The sequence below is a fragment of the Centropristis striata genome, chromosome 1 (genome assembly GCF_030273125.1).
Source record: "Centropristis striata isolate RG_2023a ecotype Rhode Island chromosome 1, C.striata_1.0, whole genome shotgun sequence".
NCBI classification, from domain to species: domain Eukaryota; kingdom Metazoa; phylum Chordata; class Actinopteri; order Perciformes; family Serranidae; genus Centropristis; species Centropristis striata.
This window is the reverse complement of record NC_081517.1, coordinates 242501-268897: the sequence shown is the minus strand read 5'-3', so window position 1 is coordinate 268897 and position 26397 is coordinate 242501. Positions and strand designations below refer to the sequence as shown.

The 26397-nt window shown below is 44.9% G+C and overlaps 1 protein-coding gene across 1 annotated transcript in view; it reads left to right on the top strand.

Moving 5' to 3' along the window:
* Window positions 1-26397, top strand: part of LOC131979100 (complement C3-like) — a 46419-nt gene that overhangs the window by 6662 nt on the left and 13360 nt on the right. The window contains exons 9-26 of the mRNA XM_059343047.1: window positions 76-184; window positions 455-570; window positions 1460-1606; window positions 2202-2301; window positions 2409-2503; window positions 5002-5193; window positions 5317-5472; window positions 5681-5810; window positions 6640-6708; window positions 6954-7151; window positions 7268-7385; window positions 7536-7624; window positions 7987-8126; window positions 8454-8666; window positions 9819-9882; window positions 9980-10069; window positions 10680-10886; window positions 11179-11254. Of these exons, the coding sequence (XP_059199030.1) occupies window positions 76-184; window positions 455-570; window positions 1460-1606; window positions 2202-2301; window positions 2409-2503; window positions 5002-5193; window positions 5317-5472; window positions 5681-5810; window positions 6640-6708; window positions 6954-7151; window positions 7268-7385; window positions 7536-7624; window positions 7987-8126; window positions 8454-8666; window positions 9819-9882; window positions 9980-10069; window positions 10680-10886; window positions 11179-11254 (2309 nt within the window). The remainder of the gene's footprint in view (window positions 1-75; window positions 185-454; window positions 571-1459; window positions 1607-2201; window positions 2302-2408; window positions 2504-5001; window positions 5194-5316; window positions 5473-5680; window positions 5811-6639; window positions 6709-6953; window positions 7152-7267; window positions 7386-7535; window positions 7625-7986; window positions 8127-8453; window positions 8667-9818; window positions 9883-9979; window positions 10070-10679; window positions 10887-11178; window positions 11255-26397) is intronic.

Genomic DNA, 26397 nt, shown 5'->3' with positions numbered 1-26397 from the left:
GACTCTAACTGTTCACAGACTGCTCCAATGTACCAAAATACTGTTTTTCAAGATGTTTTTATTATGTCACATTAGATTCAGAGAGGTCGTGCAGTGGCCAAACTGAAGAGAGAACAAATTACAAATATCGACAACCTGGTGGGGAGCTCCATATATGTATCTGCCAGCGTGCTGACGGAGAGCGGTAAGGAAGACTTTTTGTTCCGGCTTTAATATTATTATTAGTTGATCATTAGAATTTTAATTTTCCAGACTGGTAGAGAACTGGTAGATAAAATAAAATAAAGATGTCAGTATGTGTTTGTCATTATCAAGTTATTAAGAACAAAGTGAACGGATGAAATAATAATAATAATAATAATAATAATTATTATTATAATAAGGATAATAATAAATAATAATAATAATTGATCAGTTCATGGTTGAATGTGTGTGTTTCTGCATCAACTCACAGGTAGTGAAATGGTGGAAGCAGAGTTGAGAGGTATCCAGATTGTAACATCACCTTACTCCATCACCTTCAAGAAAACACCGAAATACTTCAAACCAGGGATGTCCTTCGATGTTGCGGTAAAGTACCTATTTAGATTTACATAAATTGACAGCAAAAGTATATATATCCTTTATTTAACCAGGTAAAAGTCTCGTTGAGATTAAAAAATCACTTTTCCAAGAGAGACCTGGCCAAGAAAGCAGCACAAAAAGTGACAAGTTACAACATTTAAACACAGTAAACATAAACAATTAAATACAAATACAGCATCACAACAACACTGAAGGAGCATCACACCGACCAAGAGAAATGATTTATTTATCCTTTAGAATCGATTTAAATCCACCGATTGTGATCAACTCAGACAATTTCAATTCTTTTTGCAGATTGTTCCATGATAAAGAGACGTAACTAAAAGCTTTCCCACCTAATTCAGTTCTCACTCTTGGCTCCAGCATCTGTACAATGATTTGTGAGCGTGGACCATGTTTAGTTTGGTTTCGACACATGTATGCACACAGGTAAAAGGGAAACAGCCCAAGAACACAATTATAGATAAAAACTAACCAATGAGACTTCCTGCGTACATACAAAGACGGCATTTCAGCCATCAGAGTACAATGATGTGTATGATTTCCCAAACCAGTAATGAAACACAGAGCACAATGATAAACACAGTCCAGTATTATGGCTATATTTCTGGTAAACTTGGCTATATTTTCTATGTTACATAAATCTTGTGTATAGAAAACATGTCCTTAATATGAAAGTCACATGCTGTTTTCATGCTCTCTCAATAATCTGCCTCTGATATCGAGCCTGATTTTCAGAAACAGTTGAGAATCCAGAGGAAAATAGAAATGGACTTATAGCTAATCGAATAACAAGAGTTTGAACATACTTGTGTTTTAATAACACAGCCAGGCATTTTTTCGGTCGTTAACCTGTTGCCGTTTCTGATGGCAGGTTGAAGTTACGAATCCTGACGGTTCTCCAGCACGAGGTGTTGCTGTGGTGGTTGACCCCGGCCGGGTGATGGGTGTAACCGCAGCCAATGGTATGGCACGGGTTACAGTCAATACAGAGCCAAGTAACCAAAGACTGGCAATCACTGTAAGTCTCTGGATTTTTAAAAAATGGACAGCAAATGGAATCTTAAATGTGCATGAATCAACATTTTTAATATTTGCTTATAGCAGTGAAATCAAGCAGAGCTATCACCCAACATGGCAGCTTTTTTGTTTTATTATGTCATTATTTTGGTTGTGATACTCACATATTGTAGTCTAAGCTAGAGACCAAGATATCTTTCTCAAGACTTGGTGAACCTTTCAGTGGAAAGGTTAAACAGCATCCAAAACATTGGTATGCTAGCTGATGGATTTCTTAACTGTTCAGTTGTTAATTATCTTGTACTTGTAGTTTAAGTTGATGCTTATTTGATGTTAATTTAAAGTGCATTACCAAAAACAATTAATTTACTTAACTCAGTTAAATGGCAACATTTAATACAGCACTGAAACATTTTAGCAAACAATATGCAAACTCAAAAGGGTTGCATTTGCAGTTGCATCAGCTCTTTGTGCTAAATCAAGCAATTACAAGTTGATTAAGCGATAGCTTCAACCAGGCAAAGCCTTCATAGGACAAGATAGGCTTGAGTCTTTTCATGTATTTTATATTAAACTGTATCTGTCTTTAATTGTAGGCAAAAACCAATGATCCTGATATTTTAAGTGACAGACAGACATCAGCCACCATGGTAGCTCTTCCATATACCACCACAACCAACAACTACATCCACATAGGTGAGGAAATACATCAGATGGTAAAAAACAAATGGTGATGATGGAGGCATCTACCAAGCACTAGAATTTCAATATCTACCACTTATCAAAACATGTCATTTTTGCAGGTGTGGATACAGCTGAAATAGAATTAGGAGACAACCTAAAAATCAACCTCGTCCTGACCAGGCGGGAAACTCATCCCACTGACATCACATACCTGGTGAGATGTATTTTACACCTGTACCTGTGTGTCATAACCAAACTATGGTGCACAACTCATCAGACCAAAAGTTTCAAAATAAAGTTTTATTAAACAAACAGAAAATCAGTCTTATGATGCTACACTAGGAATTAGAAAACAAACAGAAAATCACTCTAGAAAAACAAAGCAACAAGACCTGAGAATGACATGGACAAAGCGCTGGTTCTCTGACATGGGACAAGACGGACAAAGGGAGACACGGACTATATAAACACACTGGGTAAGGGCACAGGTGTAAAAAATCAAGGCGGAGACAGGAAATCCCAGAGGCGGGAAAACAAAGGGAGACAGTAAAACTGTGAAAAATGGACACAAACAGGAAGTGTAAGCAAAATAATACAGAAAAACCCAAGACAACATAGACAAGAGACACGACTGAATGAATTAACTCGCACTGGCCCTCATTTACCAAACGAGCGTACGACAGAAAGTGAGCGTGAAATGGGCGCACGATCATTTCTACGCAAGACTCAGCATTTATCAATTTGGACGTGAGCGGAGGTTACGATCAGATCTCAGTCTGCTCTCAGCTCGTCTACGCAACTTTGAGTCGGCGTGAAGTCGACACGTCTGAGTCTGAGAATTGACCTACATTGACCTGATACCTGGAGGTGATAAAACTCTGCCAAAGCATGTTTAGGCTATATTATTTATAACTTAAAACCTGATTTAAAATAAATACACCCTGCGACCGTGAAATTCTTTAAACAGGATACTAGCCGAGGCTATTAAATGTTGTTGTCTTCTGCTATTTACCGTTATTATTATTATTATTATTATTATTATTATTATTATTATCCTGCTGGACACTGGAGAGTCAGCGTCTCCTCCACCACGGATGGTGCCTGAATAGAAACATTTCCAATAAACGCTGCCAGACGCTCCTCTGACTGGGACAGAACTATTACTAAATGTAAAGTGAATAATATCTCTCCATAATAATAATAATAATAATAATATTTGCATGTTATATATGCTATTAGGCTTTATATATCACAATGTATAAATGAAATATTCCAACCTCGCCGGGAGTTTAATGCTCCACTGCTACTCTGCTGACAGCACCACTGATTTCCTTCCTTTTCACTTTTCATGCTGTCAAACAAAACCAGTTTGGTGTTGCAGCTGTTGGACGTCAGCGTTTCACTTTCTGCCTCTAAGAAATTCCTCTTCTTTTGGAATTAAAAGATTAAAAAGGTTTAAGGAAGTAAACAATGTTTTAAAGTAAAAACATTGTTTACTTCCTTAAACCAAAAAGCTGTGAAAACTTTTAAGTCTGTGCTCTGTAAGTAAGTAAGTAAGTCTGTGTAAAATATTCAGTGAACTTGTTTGAGTTTATAGCTATAGCAGTACTTTTATTTCATAAACCTCTGTCGCTGCATATTTCTGAAAAATGTCTATTTCCTCCTGTTGCTATTGTAATGGTGCACGTTGCTAATAAAGTTGACTTTAGGGGTAAAAATCCTCTTTTTGGCCGTATTGTGCCCTTCGGTGTCGTAAACTCTGGAGGCTGAATCAGATCTGAATCAGGTATATATTATATATATTATATATATTAGGGCGTTGTAATTAAATTACACTTGTTTCGAGCCGCCACATTTATCAACATCCGATCATTCTCACGCTGTGATTGGAGAGATACGATCGTTTGATAAATCACACATGAACCCTGTCGTAAGACGAAATATACACTCAGATCTGCGCTGGTTTCTACGCTCGTTTGATAAATGAGGGCCGCTGTGTGCATATTTAACTTGGGGAAAATGTGATGCAGTGCCCTATATCAAGGCTTCTCAAAGTCCAGAGCACGGTCCGATCAGGACCAGACCCAGTCAATGATATGAATGGAGTGTTTCTATATTAAATAAATTGATTGTGCGTAATTTGGGCAGCTAGTGTAAATGTAGTTGTGAGAATATGTCTGAGTGCGGTCTCTGAACTGGTTCGGTCCGGCATTGTTAGAAATAACAAAAGTTTGAGCCTTGTTAGTATTCATTGATGTTGTTTCTTTTCCCTCAATAAACTTAAGTAAGCAACAAACAAACAAAAGGGAGTCCTACATTCAGTCCGTTCTCTTGCACGTCCATGATCACGCTAGGCACAAAATACAGTACAGGAGAGCTGATAACCACTGAGGTGGTTCTGTGCTGGCCCATTTACAAGATTTAATCCGGGCCACAGAATATTCCCTTGCCATAGAGGTAAAGGTGTTGTTGTCAAAATTCACATATACTATAAATTGTGTGGTAGAGTAGAGTTGTAAAGTTATAAACTATTTGATTAAATACTTTAAACGCAATTTTGTTATTTGCAATATAAAATGCCATAATGGATAAAAATTCAGAAAACACAATGCAGTGCCCTATAGGCTTTCCTACATGCCAAAAAAAATTCTAGTGACATTTATATTTATTATCATTTACTATATCAACTGATGTTCAAATTTGTGTCCCTAGATCCTGAGTAAAGGTCAACTGGTGAAAAGTCGCAGTTACACAACAAGAAAGCAAGTGCTGATTTCCCTGACAGAAATTGTTACCAAAGACATGCTGCCATCATTCCGCATCGTAGCTTACTACCATACAAATGCTAATGAAGTGGTATCAGACTCTGTTTGGGTGGATGTCAAGGACTCCTGCATGGGCTCGGTAAGACTCACCACACTGATGAAGCAGAGTTAAACTAATTAAGTGGCCTAAGAAGACACTCAATATGATAAAGTTTGTTGTGTTGTTTGGATCAAATACAAAACTGTATGTCTTTACACTTAGCTGACGCTGGAATCATCGACACCCGCTCTGTCCTATGGGCCTAACGCGACGTTAAACATGAAGGTCACTGGAGACCCAGGGGCCACAGTAGGACTGGTGGCAGTTGACAAAGGGGTCTACGTCCTCAACAACAAGCACCGTCTGACACAGAAAAAGGTTATTTCTTTATTTCATATATTTGAAACACATTCATACAGATGTTAACTTTCAAGCTTGTGAGCTTTTGGCTTCAAGTAATATCCCCTTTGAATGTTTCCTGCAGCAAATGCATTTCATGAGTGAATGTGTCTCATACCATATCAGAACTTGAGTTTATAGATACATAGTGTACCCTATGTCTTTTCTTATATATCTGTCTGCTCAGGTGTGGGACGTTGTAGAGAAGTATGACACAGGCTGCACACCAGGTGGAGGGAAAGACGGGATGAGTGTGTTCTTTGATGCTGGGCTGGTGTTTGAGTCCAGCGCGGCTTCTGGGACTCCCTACAGACTAGGTGACACTACTTTATTACTTTCTCTTTACTTCCATGAATATTTTTAGGCTTTATGCCAATAAAACATCACTCATTGGAGAAGTAGGTGTAGAAGTTTGGGTTCTTTCATAGCAATTAAGAAGTTGTGTAACATCAGTACTGCAAGCAAAGCATTTTGGTCTGTTCCTAACAGGCATGTTTTATCACTGAACTAACACTATGAAAGAGAACTCTAGGTTACATTCGTACTCCCAGTTCTCTGAGTAGGATGAGTAAGATCTCTCACCGGACTGCATATCTTGCTGGTGGGGTAAAGCAAGAACAGGTGTGCTTGTTTTGACATGCGTGATGCTGATGCTTAATTTGCAGGTCATGACTGCCATTCACTCAGGGCTGTTGTAAGCATTCAAGAGCTGTGGGGAGTGTCCCATTGTGAGAATTCTAAGTCAAACTACTTAGAGGATTTATAGTTTTTTTAATATATATAGTTAGATCGATGTAGGCAACTAATAAACAGGAGAGTAACTGCATTTTAAAAGTTTTTATTTTAACCCAAATGCATGACATGCAATAGTAATTTTCTGGTGCTGCAACAAATTTTATTCACCCCCCTTCTCAGCAGGTATAGATATACTATACCAGAGTGCCACTAGGGATAAGTCTGATAATGTTTCTGATTGAACCAACCCTTTTGAGTCATAGTCATGTTGACATCAACAGTCAACATGGCAATGCCTCAAAGGGTCAAGTTAATTGAGCTGATCATGGTCGCCTCTGTTTTTTGGGGCGAGTTAACAGTGACGACTGCAAAAACTGGGTTCAATTAAAGATCTTATCTTTGCATTTCCAGAACTGAAATGTCCTACCCCCAGCAGGAGGAAACGATCCCCTACTATATTGGACTTCACAAACAGCTTAGGTAAGAACTGTGGAAGTAAAACTGGTTATAGCCCTTAAGGCGGGGCTAGGCTAATTCCTATCAAAGTTGCTTATTGGCGCATAAATGCAAAAAAGTTTGACTTACGTGCATTTAAAAACATACAGATCAGAAGAAATACTTCTAATTCCTACTTAAAATGCCCCATTTACAAATTTCCAGTTCACCCTTTTCCTTGTACATATCTTCTTACCTCTTGCTCCCCGACGACTCCTCTGTCTTTTCAGCCAGTGAGTATACAGACCCTCTGCAGCGTGACTGTTGTTTGGATGGCATGAAGAAAACTCCCCTTTCATACACCTGTGAGATTCGCGCAGAGTACATCAGTGATGGTACAGCCTGCGCCGCGGCCTTCGTGCACTGCTGCAAGGAGTTGGAAACCATGCGAGCTGAGAGGAAAGAGGATAGCTACATACTCGCTCGCAGTAAGAGACGGGGACAAGGAATAAAGGATACTGATAATTAGAAAACAGTACTGGTAGTTGGAAAACAACCACTACCTCCACACTGAAAAATAGCAACACTTTTAATGTCTTTTTAGGTGAAGAACGTGAGAGTTACATGGACAGCGATGAAATTGTTTCTCGCAGCAACTTCCCTGAAAGTTGGCTGTGGACCGATATCAAACTTCCTGCTTGCTCTCGACACACTCCTAACTGGTGAGTGAACAGAATTATAAGTAGTAAATACACTGATGACTTCATCAAGACGCTGCTCGAATTTAAACCTAATCTTTACCTGATTTTTACCTTTCTACCTATCTTTACCTAATCTCTATCTGAGATTGGTAACACTTTTCTATGTTTCAGTGAAACCACATCAATTACGCAAGATGTTCGTTTGCCAGACTCAATCACAACCTGGGAGTTCACTGGTATCAGTCTGTCAAGAACTCACGGTGAGACTTAAATCTGTCAATGGGTCAACTGCTCAGTTGGTAGAGCAGTTACCCATTGATTGGAAGACCAATCAATCAATCACCCCAAATGGCCCACCGATGCTGCGTTCATAGCTGTGTGAATGAATTCCAGTGGTGGCAGGTGGCACCAGTGTGCTCTGGTAGCCTCGGCACCAGTATGAATGTGTGTGTGAATGGGTGAATGTGTGCAGTCTGTCGTGTAAAGCGCTTTGGATAAAATCGCTACATAAGTGCAGTCCAATTACCATTTGCACAATGGATCAGAAACCTATATTGCCAGATGTTAAGCAATAAACATACAATAATATCCAATATAAACAAATGTTCCTCTGATCTTTAAGGAATCTGTGTTGGCGAACCGTTAGAGGTGATTATTTGGAGCCAATTCTTCATTGATCTCAGACTGCCCTACTCTGCTGTCCGTGGAGAGCAGATAGAAGTGAGGGCAGTTCTCCACAACTACACCCCCAGTCGTATCACCGTAAGTCTGTGTTACTCTGTTCTGGTAATTCAGGTCAGAGCAAATGATACTGATGTTTTTCTCAACACAACAGTAAATGTTAGCAATGACATACAATATGTGGCAAAACAAAGAGGATGACTGAAATCCTTTCTCTAATATTAGAGTGTAATTTACAACATGTGTTTCCATTCTCAAGATAAAATTGATCTTGTAGGAAACAATATTAATTGTGACATTTCTTCAAATTAGGTATATATCATTGTGACCTAAAACTGATGATTAAGATTCTTATCATCTGCTACACAACACTTCAGTCTCGTTCTCCATCTTTGTCACATTTTCAAGGTGCGCGTGGATCTGATTGAGAAGGCAGATGTGTGCAGTGCAGCTTCTAAACGTGGAAAGTATCGCCAGGAGGTCCAAATGGAGGCCCAGAGTACACTATCTGTACCCTTTGTCATCATTCCCATGAAAGAAGGAAAATACAGCATTGAAGTCAAAGCAGTTGTCAAAGACTCGTCGATCACTGATGGAATCGTGAGGGACCTGAAGGTCGTGGTAAGAGAAAATATTTTTTTTAAATTGACTGTCAGTCGGAAACAGGAAATTAACAGTGATCTCCTGTGTAATGTATGTAATGTAAAATCCAAAAAAGCATAGCCAGGCGACCATCCGGATCCGCAGCCACCCGGCGCAGCTCTCAGACCCGCCTGTCTCGCTGGGGGAATGAAGCATCGAAGGCGTGGGTTGGGGGATGGGGGGGTGGGTGGGTATGCATGTCAGTATATGTGGAAGTTCGTGTGTGTAGGCCTGAGACCCGCCATTGTCCAGCACCAATCAATTCGTCAGTTCGCTGGAATAACAAAAGCGGTAAGCCTGGACGTTGCTAAGGAGATGACCTTCCTTCCTGGGCCAGGGCAAGGCAGACAGTCCAACAGGTGGTTGTGGGGGTTGAGAGGGGGGAGGATGGGATGGTAGTGTCTCCCTACATTCCTCAGCAGGGGAGATTAGCAACGGCCTTCGAGCCAAGGCTGTTGTTTTGGGGAAGCCAGATAATATTGGGATTTGGACTGTGGGTGGAAGTGGCAGCGATTTCTGCTACTAATCCTGTCGACGGTAAAAATGTCCCTTCCGGTCTCCGGTTCGTTCCCTCTCCAGGGCTGTCACCCTTCCCTGAATGGTATCCACGGTGCGGTTTGTGACCACAGTCTGAGTTCCGACAGCCCTGGCCATTGATTCAATCATCACGGGCAGCTTTATGGGGCCTTTGACTGCTGACACCGTTTCCTTTGTGTCTCGATAAACCAGAGCAAAGCCCAATCCAATCAGCAAAAACCCTGTTATCATGGTTCCGAATAGGTAAAGATCTTCAATGTCCTCCAGAGAGAGAGCCGCCAGGCACACGACGCGCCACCTGCTCCAGGCGTCCATCGTGTAGCCAGCAACAAAAGTCCCCTCGGGGCAGGTGGGCTCTCCAGCGCCCAGGCTTCTCGTCGAGAAGATGGTGTCAATTGCGTTAAGAGACCAGTTGATCAAATCCATGTTTTTTTGGTTTTTGAGAGCAGTGTAGAGAGAGTCTTCCAAAAGTTAGACAGTAGACGAGACGAGAGGAGCGAAGCAGGGAAAAACACAGTGGGAGGGAGAGAGAAAAAGAGTGCGACCGCCTCCGTTGAGAGCCAAACAAGTTTGTCCTTACTGTTGTTTTTACAGTCTGAAGGCGTGCTGGTTAAATCATCTCAGAGTGTAACTCTAGACCCCACCACTCAAGGTGTAGGTGAGTTTACCCTCCAAATAGCTTAAGTTATTTAATCATTTCCTGTTTTATCACTTGCTTATTAATCTCCCAACTTGTCCACTGTTTTCCCCTTTAGGTGGTAAACAAGAAATAACTCTGAACAGTAGGATTCCTCAGACAGATTTGTTTCCAAACACACCTACTAGCACACTGATCTCATTGACAGGTGAGATTGATGGCTGTTTTTAAATGCATTTAATCTACAGTGCATGGTCTAAAGTGCATGGCGCAAGGGCATTCAGGTTGTGTACAACTCTACTTTTACTTGTTAAAAGGTACATAACAATGTGCAATGTAATGTAAGGGGCAAAGGGGTTGTATTTAGTCCCTCAATTAATTACAGGTGCACTTTGGGTGTAATATGAACGAAACCAATCAGTTTCATCTCCCAGTGGAGGACCAAGTTTTCTGTTTCCCAATCATCAACACATCTATTTGGGGCAGCTGTGGCTCAGATGTTAGAGTGGTTGCCCACTGATCGGAAAGTTGTGGTTCGATCAAGGCGGTCTACATGTTGAAGTATCCTTGGGCAAGATATTGAAACCCAAATTGCTCCCAATGTTGCATTCATCAGTGTGTGAATGAATTACCTGACCACACCTCATTTTATACAGGCAGCCTTTCCAGTTAATTTAGCATTGGTGCTAATTTGTATTGTTATTCATGGGATGAGACCACCTGATTGGTTATAAGGGTCATTTGCTTGTTTGTTTAGTTCAGTTTCTTCCACATGATTTACAACATTTTGTTTTTTCTGTTTGTGTGTGTGCATGCAGGGAGAGAACAAGTTTCTGCACTGGTGGAGAACGCCATTAGTGGGAAGGCTATGGGTAGCCTGATCAAACAGCCCCATGGCTGTGGAGAGCAGAACATTGCTAGCATGACCCTGCCTGTCATTGCAACCACATATTTGGACAAAACCAACCAGTGGGAAACTGTGGGCTTTCAGAAACGTAACGAAGCTCTCCAATACGTGAAGACTGGTAGGCTCACAAACACACAAATGTTTTAGAGTTTTTTGACGTGTCAGAAGTGTTATCAAAAAGTAGAGTGTGGTAGACAGCAGTGCATGCTACCCCTGTCCCACAGATCCAAGCCACACTGTGTTTGGGATTTATACAAACAAAAACCTATTGAAGCAGAATATTCTGGAAGATACCATAATTACAGAAAACAATGTACAGGACTCCTCCAACTGTCTTCTAATCAATTTAATCAATATGTTTCAGGATAGAGTTAAATGGCGATCAGTAAAAAGGTTTTCTTTGTGTCCAGGCTACCACAACGAGCTCAATTATCGTAAAAACGATGGGGGTTTTGCTGTGTTCACGTCGAGTAAGAGCAGCACCTGGTGAGGCATCCAAACATCTATGAACTTGTATATAAACTGCCCATCCTTGCCTGTCTTAGATTTAGACTATGTGAGGATGGTGTATTTAATGTACAGATAACTTAAACTATACTTCCTCTCCTCTCCTCTCCTCTCCTCTCCTCTCCTCTCCTCTCTCCTCTCCTCTCCTCTCCTCTCCTCTCCTCCTCTCCTCTCCTCTCCTCTCCTCTCCTCTCCTCCCCTCCCCTCCCCTCCTCCTCTCCTCTCCTCTCCTCTCCTCTCCTCCCCTCCCCTCCCCTCCCCTCCTCTCCTCTCCTCCCCTCCTCCTCTCCTCTCCTCTCCTCTCCTCTCCTCTCCTCTCCTCTCCTCTCCTCTCCTCCTCTCCTCCTCTCCTCCTCCTCTCTCTCCTCTCCTCTCCTCTCCTCTCCTCTCCTCTCCTCCTCTCCTCCTCTCCTCTCCTCTGTTTCCGTTTCCGGTGAGTGTGAGTGGCGGCGGTGGTGGTGGACGTGTGAGTGGCGGAGCGTTTGAATGGTGTTTCTGTCCCTGTACTGGTGAAGTTTCACTGTTTTCTTCTAACGAATTTGCATGATCAGGTAAGCTTTATCATTATTTGTAACCTAGTGTTGCCAAGTGTATAGTTGTTGTTTGGTGTTTTTTGGGAGGAATGGCGTCCGCCGAGACGCCACCTCCGTCTATCCGACAGGGTGTGCGGATAGTCCCACCGGATAACAGTGTTTCCGTGGAGGAGGTGTTGTTAGCTGTAGGTGAGCAGGTAGGTCATGACAAGTTGTTATATGCATCAAGAATGAATAAAGCTGTGGTGGTGTTTGTGGAGGATGTGCCTTTGGTGTACAAACTGATAGAGAGTGGAGTGTTTCTGAGGGACGTTTACACGCAAGTGTCCCCGCTGTCAGTTCCCTCCACGCGGATCACCGTATCCGGTGTTCCGCCGTTTATTCCAAACGAGCTGTTGGAGACAGAGCTGCGCAGGTTTGGAAAACTGGCCAGCGGATTTAAAACTGTTAGTTTGGGATGTAAAGATCCCAAACTAAAGCATGTGAAGTCTCTGAGGCGGCAGGTTTTTATGTTCCTGGAATCGCCCACACAGACTCTTGACGTTTCATTCAGGGTAAGGTTTAGCGACAGTTTTTACATGGTGTATGCCAGCTCCGGGCAAATGAAGTGTTTTGAGTGTGGTGATGTGGGGCATAAATGGTTCGCCTGTCCGCACCGGCAGCAGGGCGAGGCTCGCGCACCGGCCGGCTCCGCGAGAGCTGAGGAGGCGGCTAGCGAGGCTAACGGCTCCGTGGCTAAGAGCTCCGCGGCTGAGGGCTCTGCGGCTGACGGGTCCGCGGCTGAGGGCTCTGCGGCTGACGGGTCCGCGGCTGAGGGCTCTGCGGCTGGCGGATCCGCGGCTAACGGGTCCGCGGCTAACGGTTCCGCAGCTGACGGGTCCGCGGCTGAGGGCTCCGCGGCTGGCACCGGGGTGCCCGGGGCCGGGGGTGCGGAGGCGGCCCGCGTGGACATGGGAGATGGGGTTTCTGATGCACAAACAGAAAAAAACGTAAAACGATGCCAACCAGAGCAGCAACAGTCTTCTGTAGCTGAAGATCACCTGAGTGCCCCCCAACTTGCAGCCACTGATATAACATCGCAGGCTATTAATGATGAGCAGGGAGCTTCCACTAGTGGTGCAGGAAGGAGTCACACTGTGGGCAGTGAGGAAGGGCAGGGAGTGATGTTCAGCCAGGCATCAGAGGAGATGGAATATGATACAGAGTCTGACACTGTTTCAGTAGCTGAATCAGTGAGCAAGAACACAGACCTTTATTCCCTAGAGGACATTAATCAGTTTCTAGATGAAACTTTCAAAAAATCTGTCAAGGTAGGTGATTATTTTGGAGACACCGATAAGTTTATTAGATCAGTAGATACACTGAAGAGGCTGGTAGGTTTTGATCTGCTAGATGAGAAGAAACGCTTCAGACTTAAAAAACACATCACGACATTGAGAAAAGCCACAAAAGGCAGAACTGTCCGAAGAACTAAGAGGTCAGCTAACATGACCATGCATCCCACGGTGTTCTCCTTTTTCGATTGTTCTCTCCTTGTTTTTTCTTGTCTGCTTCTTCTTCCTGACTTTCCTATGAGGAGCCTTAAAATAGGAACCCTTAATATTAATGGAGGGAGAGACAGACAGAAAAGGGCTTTAATATCTGAAGTCTCCACACAAAAAAAAGTTGATGTCCTGTTTTTGCAGGAGACACACAGTAGCCCCTCAGATGAGTTGGACTGGCTGTCATGGTGGGAGGGTCCTTGTGTTTTAAGCCATGGTACCAATGTCAGTGCAGGGGTGGCAGTGTTGTTTTGTAAAGCTGTTGATATTAAAATTCTGTCCTTTACTGAAGTGGTGAAGGGACGGCTGCTGTTAGTGAAGGCAGAGATTGACAATTCTGTTTTTTACCTAGTAAACATTTACGCACCAAATCAGGGTAGGGACAGAGTCGCCTTTTTCTCCCTTCTAAAAAATGAACTTTTAAAGTACAGTCAGGACCAGCTGATCTTAGCTGGTGATTTTAACTGCACTGTTGACTTCACCAAGGACAGAATAGGAGAGGAACCACATCCACTCTCATCTGTAAGCCTAAAAAACATCATTACACATTTAGATCTGGTAGATGCATGGAGGGTTAAACATCCACAGTCCACACAGTATACATGGGTTAGGGTCAGCAATAGTAGGGTAAGTGCAGGAAGACTGGATCATATCTACATTTCAAAAAGTCTCAGCTCCAGAGTAACACACAGCACCATCACTCCAGTTGGATTTACGGATCACCACCTTGTCATTATGGATTTAATAACTTCACCTGCAGAAAGAGTCAAATCATACTGGTCTTTCAACAACAAACTATTGCAAGACAATGCTTTCTGTCAGAGTTTTGGTCTCTTCTGGGACCACTGGAGAACCAAAAAAGAAGATTTTGGCTCTCTGAAACTGTGGTGGGAGGTTGGCAAGACACAGATTCGTGTGTTTTGTCAGCAGTACACCTCCCACTCCACTGCCAGGTTCAAAGCAGCAGTCAAGGAGCTGGAAACCAGCATTCATAAAATCGAGGCGGGTCTACACAGGACCTCTGATCCTGCTACTGGTCAGCTGCTGCAGGAGAAGAGGCTGGAGCTGAGCTCTTTCCTGCAGGAGAAAGTCAAGGGAGCTATGGTACGATCTCGCTTCCTGCAACTAAAGGATATGGACGCCCCGACTTCTTTTTTCTTCAATCTTGAAAGATCGGTGGCTCAGAGGAAGCATATGACCTGCCTTCAGCTTCCAGGAGGCAGAACAACAACCAGCCCGGGTGAGATGAGGAGCCACGCTATGCAGTTTTACACTGACCTCTTTGGAGCAGGGCAGTGCAACTTGGAGTGTCGTGGGGAGCTGCTGGAGGGTCTTCCTCAGCTCAGCCCGGGAGAGAAAGCCTCTCTCGACTGTGAGCTGACACTGGAGGAGCTCACTGTCGCGGTGAACCAGATGGCATCAGGGCGGGCACCTGGGATAGATGGTCTCTCTGCAGATTTCTTTCAGCAGTTCTGGAAATACATTGGGCCTGACCTGCACGGTGTGTTTTTGGAGTGTTTCAGGTCAGGGTCCCTTCCAGTCTCCTGTCAGCGGGCAGTACTTTCTTTGCTGCCCAAGAAAGGAGACCTGGCCTTATTGAAAAACTGGAGGCCAGTAGCTCTATTATGTACAGACTATAAATTGTTATCCAGAGCTCTGTCTAACAGGCTTAAGGACTTTCTGGGAATTATTGTTAATTCTGACCAGAATTATTGCGTGCCGGACAGAACAATAATGGACAATGTTTTCCTCTTGCGTGATGTCATTGATGTGTGTAAATTGTATAATGTTGACTGTGGTGTGGTTTCCCTGGATCAGGAGAAAGCTTTTGACAGGGTTGATCACTCGTATTTGTTTGCTGCACTGAGGGCTTTTGGTTTTGGTGATGGTTTTGTGTCTTGGGTTGGTGTTTTGTACAGTGGGGCTCAGTGCATGATAAAGATGGGGGCGGGGCTGAGCCGACCTATCCCTGTGCAGCGAGGGATCAGACAGGGTTGTCCTATTTCAGGACAACTCTATAGTTTAACCATTGAGCCCTTGTTGTGCAGGTTGAGGGGTCGACTCAGTGGCCTCCCATTGCCTGAGTCTCCTGGTTTATATCCTGCTCCAACTGTTTCTGCTTATGCAGATGATTTATATGTTTTTGTTTCCTGTGAGAGGGATGTCCAGGCCTTACAGGATACTCTGTCTCTGTATGAAAGGGCAATGTCTGCAAAGGTGAACTGGGCGAAGAGTGAAGCCCTGCTGCTTGGACAGTGGAGAGACCGGGCAGTGCCCAGTCTGCCTGGAGGGCTTGAGTGGGGGAGGGAAGGACTTAAAGTGCTTGGAGTCTTTCTGGGCACTGAAAACTTTGAGTTCAAGAATTGGGAGGGAGTGAAGGAGAAAGTGTGTGCTCGGTTGTCTAAATGACAATGACTGTGGCCCAAGCTGGTTTAACACCGCTCGACTGCTGCTGAGGAGAGCTGGCCGTCTTGGTTATTTTAAACAACTTTTCCTTATACAGCAGGACGAAGTGGATTTAACTGGTCTGACGCCGTTTTACAGCTCTGTTCTCCAGGCATGGCAGATTTTCCATTTCAGACGTGTTCCAAATGAGATCCTAGGCATGTGGCTGTTCGAGGAACCTCTGCTCTTCAACAGATTCATCGAGACCCAAACACTGCAGTCTGCGAGCCTGCGTACCAACTTCAGGCTGACTGGCTGCACCAAACTGGGGCATCTGATGAAGATGACCGCAGCAACCTTGGACGCCCCGAGAGCCAGCAGCAGGATTACTTCATCCAGGCTCATTCATCGAGTGGTGGAGGAGGTCTGTGCTGCTCTGCCACAGTCAGCAAGAGGTTCTTTAAGGAACCAGTCTCTGTGTGGACAGTGGTTTGAGGACAGTGAGTACAGTTTCCCCTCCCTGTCTATCACCCCAGCTGTGGGGGAGTGGCACGAGGGTGGAGGTCAGCTACTGTCCTTTAAAACGCTTCAGCTGGACACGTTTCAGGATGCAGGAAAGAAGGCAATCTACCTAACTTGTGTTAAAATCCTGAACCTGCGTTCTCTGGCAGGCATGAAAGAGTCGAGGTGGACTGGTTTTTTTGGTCCAGGCTTTTCTCCGAAAGGCAGCTGGCGGTCCCTGTACAAGTTGCCTGTTGAAAAGCGGGCAGCAGACCTCCAGTGGAGGGTTGTGCATGGGTTAATAGCTACAAACAGATACAGAGCACACCTTGATCCGGAGCTGGGGGAGGGGTGTCTTTTCTGTGCTCAGACTGAGACCCTGGAACATTTATTTGTAAATTGTTGTCGGCTTACAGGATTGTTTGAACTTTTGAAAAAGTGGTTTCTGGGTCTTGGTGAGTGTTTTTCTTTTGACTTGTTTGTTTTTGGCCCAAAATACAGTGCCAAGAAAAAGACTGTGCACACTCTGATGAACTTCTTATCTGCCTCTGCTAAGTTAGCAATTTGGCTAATGCACAGGAACCGGACTCAGGGATCCGGCAGTGTGGACTTGGTGCTGGTTTTTGGAGGACTGGTTAAGGCCAGACTGAGGGTGGAGCACACCTATTACAAAATGATGAGCAATGTGCAGGCCTTCAGTCACACTTGGGCTGTGAGGGAGGTTTTATGCTCTGTGGGTGGAGGTGGAGAGCTTATTATTAACTTTTGATTTTTGGTTATTGGAACACACATATGGTTTTGAATCCTAAGTTGTTGTTGTTGTTGTTTTTGTTTTGTTTTATTTTATTTTAATTCGTCTTTTTGAGTGATGGCGTAACAGTGATCTGGTTTCTCCTCCAAATGATTTAATAAAGGGACTTTGAAAACCAAACCAAAACCTCTCCTCTCCTCTCCTCTCCTCTCCTCTCCTCTCCTTTTTCCGGTTCCGGTGAGTGTGTGAGCGTGTGAGTGGTTGCGGCATGTGGAGCTGCTGAGTGATTTTGGGACGTTTAGACAGATTTTTTCCAACTTTCTGTCTTTTTATCCTGTCACTCATGAAAAGGTAAGGGGAGTTTAATTAATCAAATTGTGCATTTACGAGGTTTTACTGCGAGTGTTAGTGTTTTTGTTGGTCATGGTGTCCCTCCCAGGAGAGGGTTCGCCTCCCCTGTCAATTAGACATGGGATGAGAGCCATGGCTCCTCCGCTGTACACCGTGGAGCAGGTTCTCCTGGCTGTGGGAGAACAGATCGGCCATTACAACATTGCATATGGATCGCGTATGAATAAGGCCGTTGTGGCTTTTCTCCGAGAGGAGCGCCTGGTACAGGAGATAGTTGCAAAAGGTATAGTATTGGATGATTTGTTTGTTGGTGTCTTGCCACTATTTGTACCGTCGACTCGTGTTACTGTGTCGGGTGTCCCCCCGTTTATCCCTAACGAACTTTTGGAGAAGGAACTGAGTCGGTTCGGAAAGTTTGTTAGTGGATTGAAAACTGTTCGTCTTGGCTGTAAAGACGCTAAACTGCAGCACGTTCAGTCGCTGCGGAGACAGGCGTTCATGTTTCTGAACGATCCTGCACAAATGCTGGAAATTTCTTTCAAAGTTAAGTTTGAAAGCGGTTTCTATACTGTGTATGCTAGTTCAGGTAGTATGAAATGTTTTGAGTGTGGTGATGTCGGCCACAAACGTTCATCCTGCCCGCATAGGGAGAGCAGCGGCACAGCTACAGGTGAACAGGCTAGCGCAGGTAGCTCAGGTGCGGCTAGCGGTGCGGTTGGTGCTGGTGTCGCCGCTGGCGGTGGCGGTGCCGGTGGTGCGGCTGGTGCCGCCGGTGCGGCTGGTACTAGCTTTGGTGCTAGTTCTAGCATTGGGGCTGCCGCTGGTGCTAGCCTTGGTGCTGATTCTAGCATTGGAGCTGCCGCTGGTGCGGCTGGTGCTGGCCTTGGTGCTGATTCTGGCATTGGAGCTGGCGCTGGTGCGGCTGGTGCTAGCCTTGGTGCTGATTCTGGCATTGGAGCTGCCGCTGGTGCCGTGAGCGGCGCTGGCGCGCAGAACGTTGCCTGTGAACCAGAGAACTGTGCAGTGAGACAGGTAAAGGAACAGGTAATTGTGCAAGCTGTGGAGGAAAGTGTAAGCAGTGGGCAGACAGAAGAGGTGAGTGGTTCTCCTTCTTTAAAGGAAAAAACAGAAATGTATAACCAGAGTGCCTGTGAAGCACAAGTTGAAAATGTTGACTTTGAAGAGGAAGATATGTTGGATGATGATATTCTGTCCCAGTTCTCTGATGTTGTGTCACAAGATGACCAACATCAGCAGCCATACTCCTTGCAAGAGATTAATTATTTCCTTGATGAAACCAAAGGCAGGCAGTATGTGGAAGTATCTGATTTCTTCCCTGATACTGACAAATTTATGAACTCAGTTTTAAAGGTAAGGAAAACTGCAAGTTATGAACAACTGAGTAAACAAAAAAGGTTCCGGTTAAAGAAGATTATGACCAAACTAAGGAGAGAAAAACGAGGAAAAGCTCCTCTAAATGCATAAACTGTAACAAATGGGTGAAGCACTGAAGGTGGTTGTTCTTTCTTGGATTTCTTTTATTGTCTTTTCCTTCTTCTTTCTGTCTCTGTCTTCCATGGAGAGTCTTAGGGTAGGTATTTTAAATATAAATGGAGGCAGGGACCGAGATAGGAGAGCAATGGTAGCAGAGCTAAATAGGAATAAAAACATTGATGTGTTTCTTTTACAAGAGACACACAGCTCTGCAGACAATGAAACAGACTGGGGAATGAGTTGGAAAGGACAGGTCTATCTGAGTCATGGCACTAACCTCAGTGCAGGTGTAGCCATTTTGTTCTCACAGCACCTTAACCCTGTGAACGTTGCAGTTAGTGAAATAGAACCAGGTAGGATTCAAATAGTAAAAGCAACAATCAGTAAAATGTCTTTTGTATTCATTAATGTCTATGCATATAACTCTGGTGCTGAGCATGTCAGGCTTTTTAAAAAGCTCCATGACACCTTAAAGCAGCTCAGCAGTGGTGCAGTAATAGTGGTAGGTGGGGATTGGAACTGCACCACACATCCAACATTAGACAGGAATGTAGAGGAGCCTCATCCTCCATCAGCCTCCTTTATGTCCACCATGATGAATGAAAATGACCTTGTTGATGTTTGGAGGAAGCTTCACCCAGAAACCTCACAGTATACATGGGTGAGGGTTTCTGAAGGTAGTGTGAGGGCAGCCAAACTAGACAGGATCTACATAAACCAAACATACAATAACAGACTTATGAAAGCTACAATTTCACCTGTTGGCTTTTCAGACCACCATCTAGCCACTATAGACTTCTCCTTAAAAACACACCTCAGACATTGCCCCTACTGGCATTTTAACACACAGCTGACAGATGACAAGGCCTTCTGCCAGGCCTTCTGCCAGGCCTTCTGTGAGTTCTGGAGCCGGTGGAGACTGGAGAAGGTCCACTTCACCGGTCTAGTTCAGTGGTGGGAAGTGGGGAAGGTACAAATTAGAATATTTTGTCAGCAATACACAACACAAATAAAAAATAGTGAAAAACAGCATTTTGACCAGCTAGAAAAAGACATTGGAATCTTAGAAAACAATATAATTAATGGAACTGATAGCAGTAATAGGAATTGGGAGAATAGTAGGAAAATATTAGGTAAGTTTTTAAATGAAAAAGCAAAAGGTGCTATAGTCAAAGCAAGAATAGCAACCATTAAAGAAATAGATGCTCCAACTCGTTTTTTTTTTCAATCTGGAAAGAAAAATCAGGGAGAACAATCAAATGATGCACCTCAAACTTCCAAATGGACAAGTTACGTCTGAGCCATCGGAAATGAGGAAGGTTGCCATAGCCTTTTATGAAAATCTTTTTCAGACCGACAAGTGTGATCCTAATAGTGTGGCGGAGTTACTGGAGGGTCTGCCTCAGCTGGATGAAGGCCAGTCAGCCTACCTGGGGTCCACCGTCTCCTTCGAAGAAGTGTCTGCAGCTGTACAGCAGCTCAGCTGTGGTCGGGCGTCTGGGGTGGATGGACTGCCACCAGAGTTCTATAAAGGTTTCTGGACTCTGCTGGGGAAGGACTTTTTTGAGGTTTTTAAAGATTGCCTGGACTCTGGGACTTTACCGGTGAGCTGCACAAGAGCAGTTCTAACATTGCTCCCAAAGAAAGGAGACCTGGGACTTCTGAAGAACTGGAGGCCCGTATCTTTACTTTGTACGGATTACAAAATAATTGCCAAGTGTCTCGCCAATAGACTTAAACATTGCATGGATAATATCATACATTTTGACCAGACCTATTGTGTGCCTGGAAGGACAATTATGGACAATATTTTCTTTATTAGAGATATCATTGATATATCACAATTTCAAGAGGTAGATGTTGGGTTATTTTCTTTAGATCAAGAAAAAGCTTTTGACAGAGTAGATCACAGTTATTTGTTTGAAGTACTCAAAGCATTTGGTTTCTGTAAAACATTTATTTCTTGGGTTAAGCTACTATATTCAGGTGTCACTGTTCTTCTTGAGGTGGGAGGGGGACTGAGCCGGCCTGTGGCTGTCCAGAGAGGCATCAGACAGGGTTGTCCCCTGTCTGGGATGTTATATACTCTGGCCATTGAGCCCCTCCTACAGCAGCTCAGACAGGGCCTCACAGGGTGATCCTTAGGAGGAAAAACAGTTAGCTTGTCAGCTTATGCTGATAATGTCATCATTTTTTGTAAAAAATCAAAGTGACATAGAGTTTCTGCAGCAGAAATTATCATTGTATAGCAAGGCGTCATCTGCTCGAGTCAATTGGTCAAAGTGTGAGGGCCTTTTACTGGGTGGATGGAAGAACACGCCGCAGCCAACCTTACCAGCTGGACTGCAGTGGAACAGGGAGGGCATGAGGGTCCTAGGTGTCTTTCTTGGCAGCAACGACTATCAGAAGAAAAACTGGGATGGCCTGTTAGAAAAAATCAGTGCCCGGTTGTCTAGATGGAAGTGGGTCCTGCCCCAGTTGTCCTACAGGGGGAGGGCTTTGGTTGTGAACAACCTGGCAGCGTCGTCGCTCTGGCACCGACTCACTGCACTGGAACCTCCAGACACCCTTATAAAGGATATCCAGAAGATTCTGGTTAATTTCTTTTGGGGGGGTTTCCACTGGACCAAGGCAGCTGTTCTGTTTTTACCTGTGTTGGAGGGAGGTCAGGGACTGATTGACCTCCGCAGCCGAATAACAGCCTTTCGGCTGCAAACTGCACAGCGCCTGCTCTACAATAAACAGCAGCTTTGGTTTTTATCAGCATCTGTCCTACTTCATAGAGTGAAGAACCTTAAGTATGACAAGCAACTGTTTTTATTGAGTCTGGATGGCATAAAAACGTCTGAAACATCACGGTTTTACCAGTCGGTTCTGAATGCCTGGAAGACGGTCTTCATCGCTGAGAGGGACTGTTCTCAGTTCTGTGGCGAGGTTGGGAAGGAACCTCTGTTTCACAACCCGTCGGTGAAGAGCAGGGTGCTGAACTCGGCAAGTACACAGAGAGTCTTCATAACAGCTGGCCTGACAACACTGTCAGGACTGAGGACGGCAGGGCAGTGGAAGACTGCTGCCAGACTTAGCCAGGAGACTGGCATCAAGTCACTGCGCCTGTTGCAGAAACTGTTGGAGGAGATAAAGAGCGGACTCCCCAGTCTCCTTAGGGTGGCGCTGGGAATGGAGGCTGGTGAGAGTCCACCAGCAGAACAATCGGAGTTCCCGTCTCTGTCCATCAGGGCTGCAGTAGAGGAGCAGGAGGAAGGAGATGGAGCTCTGCTGACCTTCAGAACACCTCAGCTACCCACGTTCTTAGAAGTCTCCAAAAAGAGCATGAACTGTGTGGTTGTAAAGGTGATGAACAGAGCAGCGCTGGTCGGTGTCCAGGAGTCGAGGTGGGCTGGTGTTTTGGCAGCAGGGTCTTCTCCTAGAGGCAGCTGGAGGTCCCTGTACAAGCCTCCCATAGAGAAGCGTACTGCTGATCTACAGTGGAGGCTGGTGCATGGGGCCGTGGCTACAAACAGACATGTGGCACATTTTGACCCAGGCACTGAAAGTCGTTGTTCCTTTTGTCAGGCTGAGGAGACCCTCTGCCATCTTTGGTTAAGGTGTCCCAGGTTGGTTTCGTTTTTTACCTTGTTGCAGCGGTGGATCTCTGGTTTGGGACAGAATCTGGATGATCAATTGTTTGTGTTTGGTCCCAGATACTCTGTTGCACAGCGCAGGTCAGTAGTTTTGATTAATTTCTTGCTGGGCCAGGCTAAGATGAGCATTTGGCTCACAAGGAGGAATAAAAAAAAGGGAACAGGATCCACCAACATTGAGCAAATGCTAAAGGGCTTAGTGGCTGCACGTATTAAAATAGAGTTTGTGTATTATAAAATGGTATCAGAAGTAGAAGAGTTTATTTCTATTTGGGGTATTGGAGGTGTTTTGTGCAGTGTTTCGCTGGAATCACTCATCCTCAGTTTCTAAAAAAAAAAAAAAAGTGTGGGTATGAATTTGTGTATATGTATGTATGCAAGTGTGTGTATATATGTATGATATATATGTACGTTTATGTAGTGTATGTATGTATGTGTGATATGTGTATGTATATGTATATATCTAGTATATATATATATATATATGTGTGTGTGTGTGTGTGTGTGTGCGTGCGCGCAAGTATCTGTATGGGTATACATATGTATCTATTTTATTTTATTTAATTTTTATTTATTTCTTTGGTTGTTTTTTTGTGGAGTGATAAGGGCGTATGTCTAATTTCCTTGCATTTGTTTTTGTGATTATAAAATTGGACCAATAAAGGGTTTGTCAAAGGTCAAAGGTCTCCTCTCTCCTCCTCTCCTCTCCTCTCCTCTCCTCTCCTCTCCTCTCCTCTCCTCTCCTCCTCTCCTCCTCTCCTCTCCTCTGTTTCCGTTTCCGGTGAGTGTGAGTGGCGGCGGTGGTGGTGGACGTGTGAGTGGCGGAGCGTTTGAATGGTGTTTCTGTCCCTGTACTGGTGAAGTTTCACTGTTTTCTTCTAACGAATTTGCATGATCAGGTAAGCTTTATCATTATTTGTAACCTAGTGTTGCCAAGTGTATAGTTGTTGTTTGGTGTTTTTTGGGAGGAATGGCGTCCGCCGAGACGCCACCTCCGTCTATCCGACAGGGTGTGCGGATAGTCCCACCGGATAACAGTGTTTCCGTGGAGGAGGTGTTGTTAGCTGTAGGTGAGCAGGTAGGTCATGACAAGTTGTTATATGCATCACGAATGAATAAAGCTGTGGTGGTGTTTGTGGAGGATGTGCCTTTGGTGTACAAACTGATAGAGAGTGGAGTGTTTCTGAGGGACGTTTACACGCAAGTGTCCCCGCTGTCAGTTCCCTCCACGCGGATCACCGTATCCGGTGTTCCGCCGTTTATTCCAAACGAGCTGTTGGAGACAGAGCTGCGCAGGTTTGGAAAACTGGCCAGCGGATTTAAAACTGTTAGTTTGGGATGTAAAGATCCCAAACTAAAGCATGTGAAGTCTCTGAGGCGGCAGGTTTTTATGTTCCTGGAATCGCCCACACAGACTCTTGACGTTTTATTCAGGGTAAGGTTTAGCGACAGTTTTTACATGGTGTATGCCAGCTCCGGGCAAATGAAGTGTTTTGAGTGTGGTGATGTGGGGCATAAACGGTTCGCCTGTCCGCACCGGCAGCAGGGCGAGGCTCGCGCACCGGCCGGCTCCGCGAGAGCTGAGGAGGCGGCTAGCGAGGCTAACGGCTCCGTGGCTAAGAGCTCCGAGGCTAACGGCTCTACGGCTGACGGGTCCGCGGCTGAGGGCTCTGCGGCTGGCGGATCCGCGGCTAACGGGTCCGCGGCTAACGGGTCCGCGGCTAACGGTTCCGCAGCTGACGGGTCCGCGGCTGGCGGATCCGCGGCTAACGGGTCCGCGGCTGAGGGCTCTGCGGCTGGCGGATCCGCGGCTAACGGGTCCGCGGCTGAGGGCTCCGCGGCTGAGGGCTCCGCGGCTGGCACCGGGGCCGGGGGTGCGGCGGCGGCCCGCGTGGACATGGGAGATGGGGTTTCTGATGCACAAACAGAAAAAAACGTAAAACGATGCCAACCAGAGCAGCAACAGTCTTCTGTAGCTGAAGATCACCTGAGTTCCCCCCAACTTGCAGCCACTGACATAACATCGCAGGCTATTAATGATGAGCAGGGAGCTTCCACTAGTGGTGCAGGAAGGAGTCACACTGTGGGCAGTGAGGAAGGGCAGGGAGTGATGTTCAGCCAGGCATCAGAGGAGATGGAATATGATACAGAGTCTGACACTGTTTCAGTAGCTGAATCAGTGAGCAAGAACACAGACCTTTATTCCCTAGAGGACATGAATCAGTTTCTAGATGAAACTTTCAAAAAATCTGTCAAGGTAGGTGATTATTTTGGAGACACCGATAAGTTTATTAGATCAGTAGATACACTGAAGAGGCTGGTAGGTTTTGATCTGCTAGATGAGAAGAAACGCTTCAGACTTAAAAAACACATCACGACATTGAGAAAAGCCACAAAAGGCAGAACTGTCCGAAGAACTAAGAGGTCAGCTAACATGACCATGCATCCCACGGTGTTCTCCTTTTTCGATTGTTCTCTCCTTGTTTTTTCTTGTCTGCTTCTTCTTCCTGACTTTCCTATGAGGAGCCTTAAAATAGGAACCCTTAATATTAATGGAGGGAGAGACAGACAGAAAAGGGCTTTAATATCTGAAGTCTCCACACAAAAAAAAGTTGATGTCCTGTTTTTGCAGGAGACACACAGTAGCCCCTCAGATGAGTTGGACTGGCTGTCATGGTGGGAGGGTCCTTGTGTTTTAAGCCATGGTACCAATGTCAGTGCAGGGGTGGCAGTGTTGTTTTGTAAAGCTGTTGATATTAAAATTCTGTCCTTTACTGAAGTGGTGAAGGGACGGCTGCTGTTAGTGAAGGCAGAGATTGACAATTCTGTTTTTTACCTAGTAAACATTTACGCACCAAATCAGGGTAGGGACAGAGTCGCCTTTTTCTCCCTTCTAAAAAATGAACTTTTAAAGTACAGTCAGGACCAGCTGATCTTAGCTGGTGATTTTAACTGCACTGTTGACTTCACCAAGGACAGAATAGGAGAGGAACCACATCCACTCTCATCTGTAAGCCTAAAAAACATCATTACACATTTAGATCTGGTAGATGCATGGAGGGTTAAACATCCACAGTCCACACAGTATACATGGGTTAGGGTCAGCAATAGTAGGGTAAGTGCAGGAAGACTGGATCATATCTACATTTCAAAAAGTCTCAGCTCCAGAGTAACACACAGCACCATCACTCCAGTTGGATTTACGGATCACCACCTTGTCATTATGGATTTAATAACTTCACCTGCAGAAAGAGTCAAATCATACTGGTCTTTCAACAACAAACTATTGCAAGACAATGCTTTCTGTCAGAGTTTTGGTCTCTTCTGGGACCACTGGAGAACCAAAAAAGAAGATTTTGGCTCTCTGAAACTGTGGTGGGAGGTTGGCAAGACACAGATTCGTGTGTTTTGTCAGCAGTACACCTCCCACTCCACTGCCAGGTTCAAAGCAGCAGTCAAGGAGCTGGAAACCAGCATTCATAAAATCGAGGCGGGTCTACACAGGACCTCTGATCCTGCTACTGGTCAGCTGCTGCAGGAGAAGAGGCTGGAGCTGAGCTCTTTCCTGCAGGAGAAAGTCAAGGGAGCTATGGTACGATCTCGCTTCCTGCAACTAAAGGATATGGACGCCCCGACTTCTTTTTTCTTCAATCTTGAAAGATCGGTGGCTCAGAGGAAGCATATGACCTGCCTTCAGCTTCCAGGAGGCAGAACAACAACCAGCCCGGGTGAGATGAGGAGCCACGCTATGCAGTTTTACACTGACCTCTTTGGAGCAGGGCAGTGCAACTTGGAGTGTCGTGGGGAGCTGCTGGAGGGTCTTCCTCAGCTCAGCCCGGGAGAGAAAGCCTCTCTCGACTGTGAGCTGACACTGGAGGAGCTCACTGTCGCGGTGAACCAGATGGCATCAGGGCGGGCACCTGGG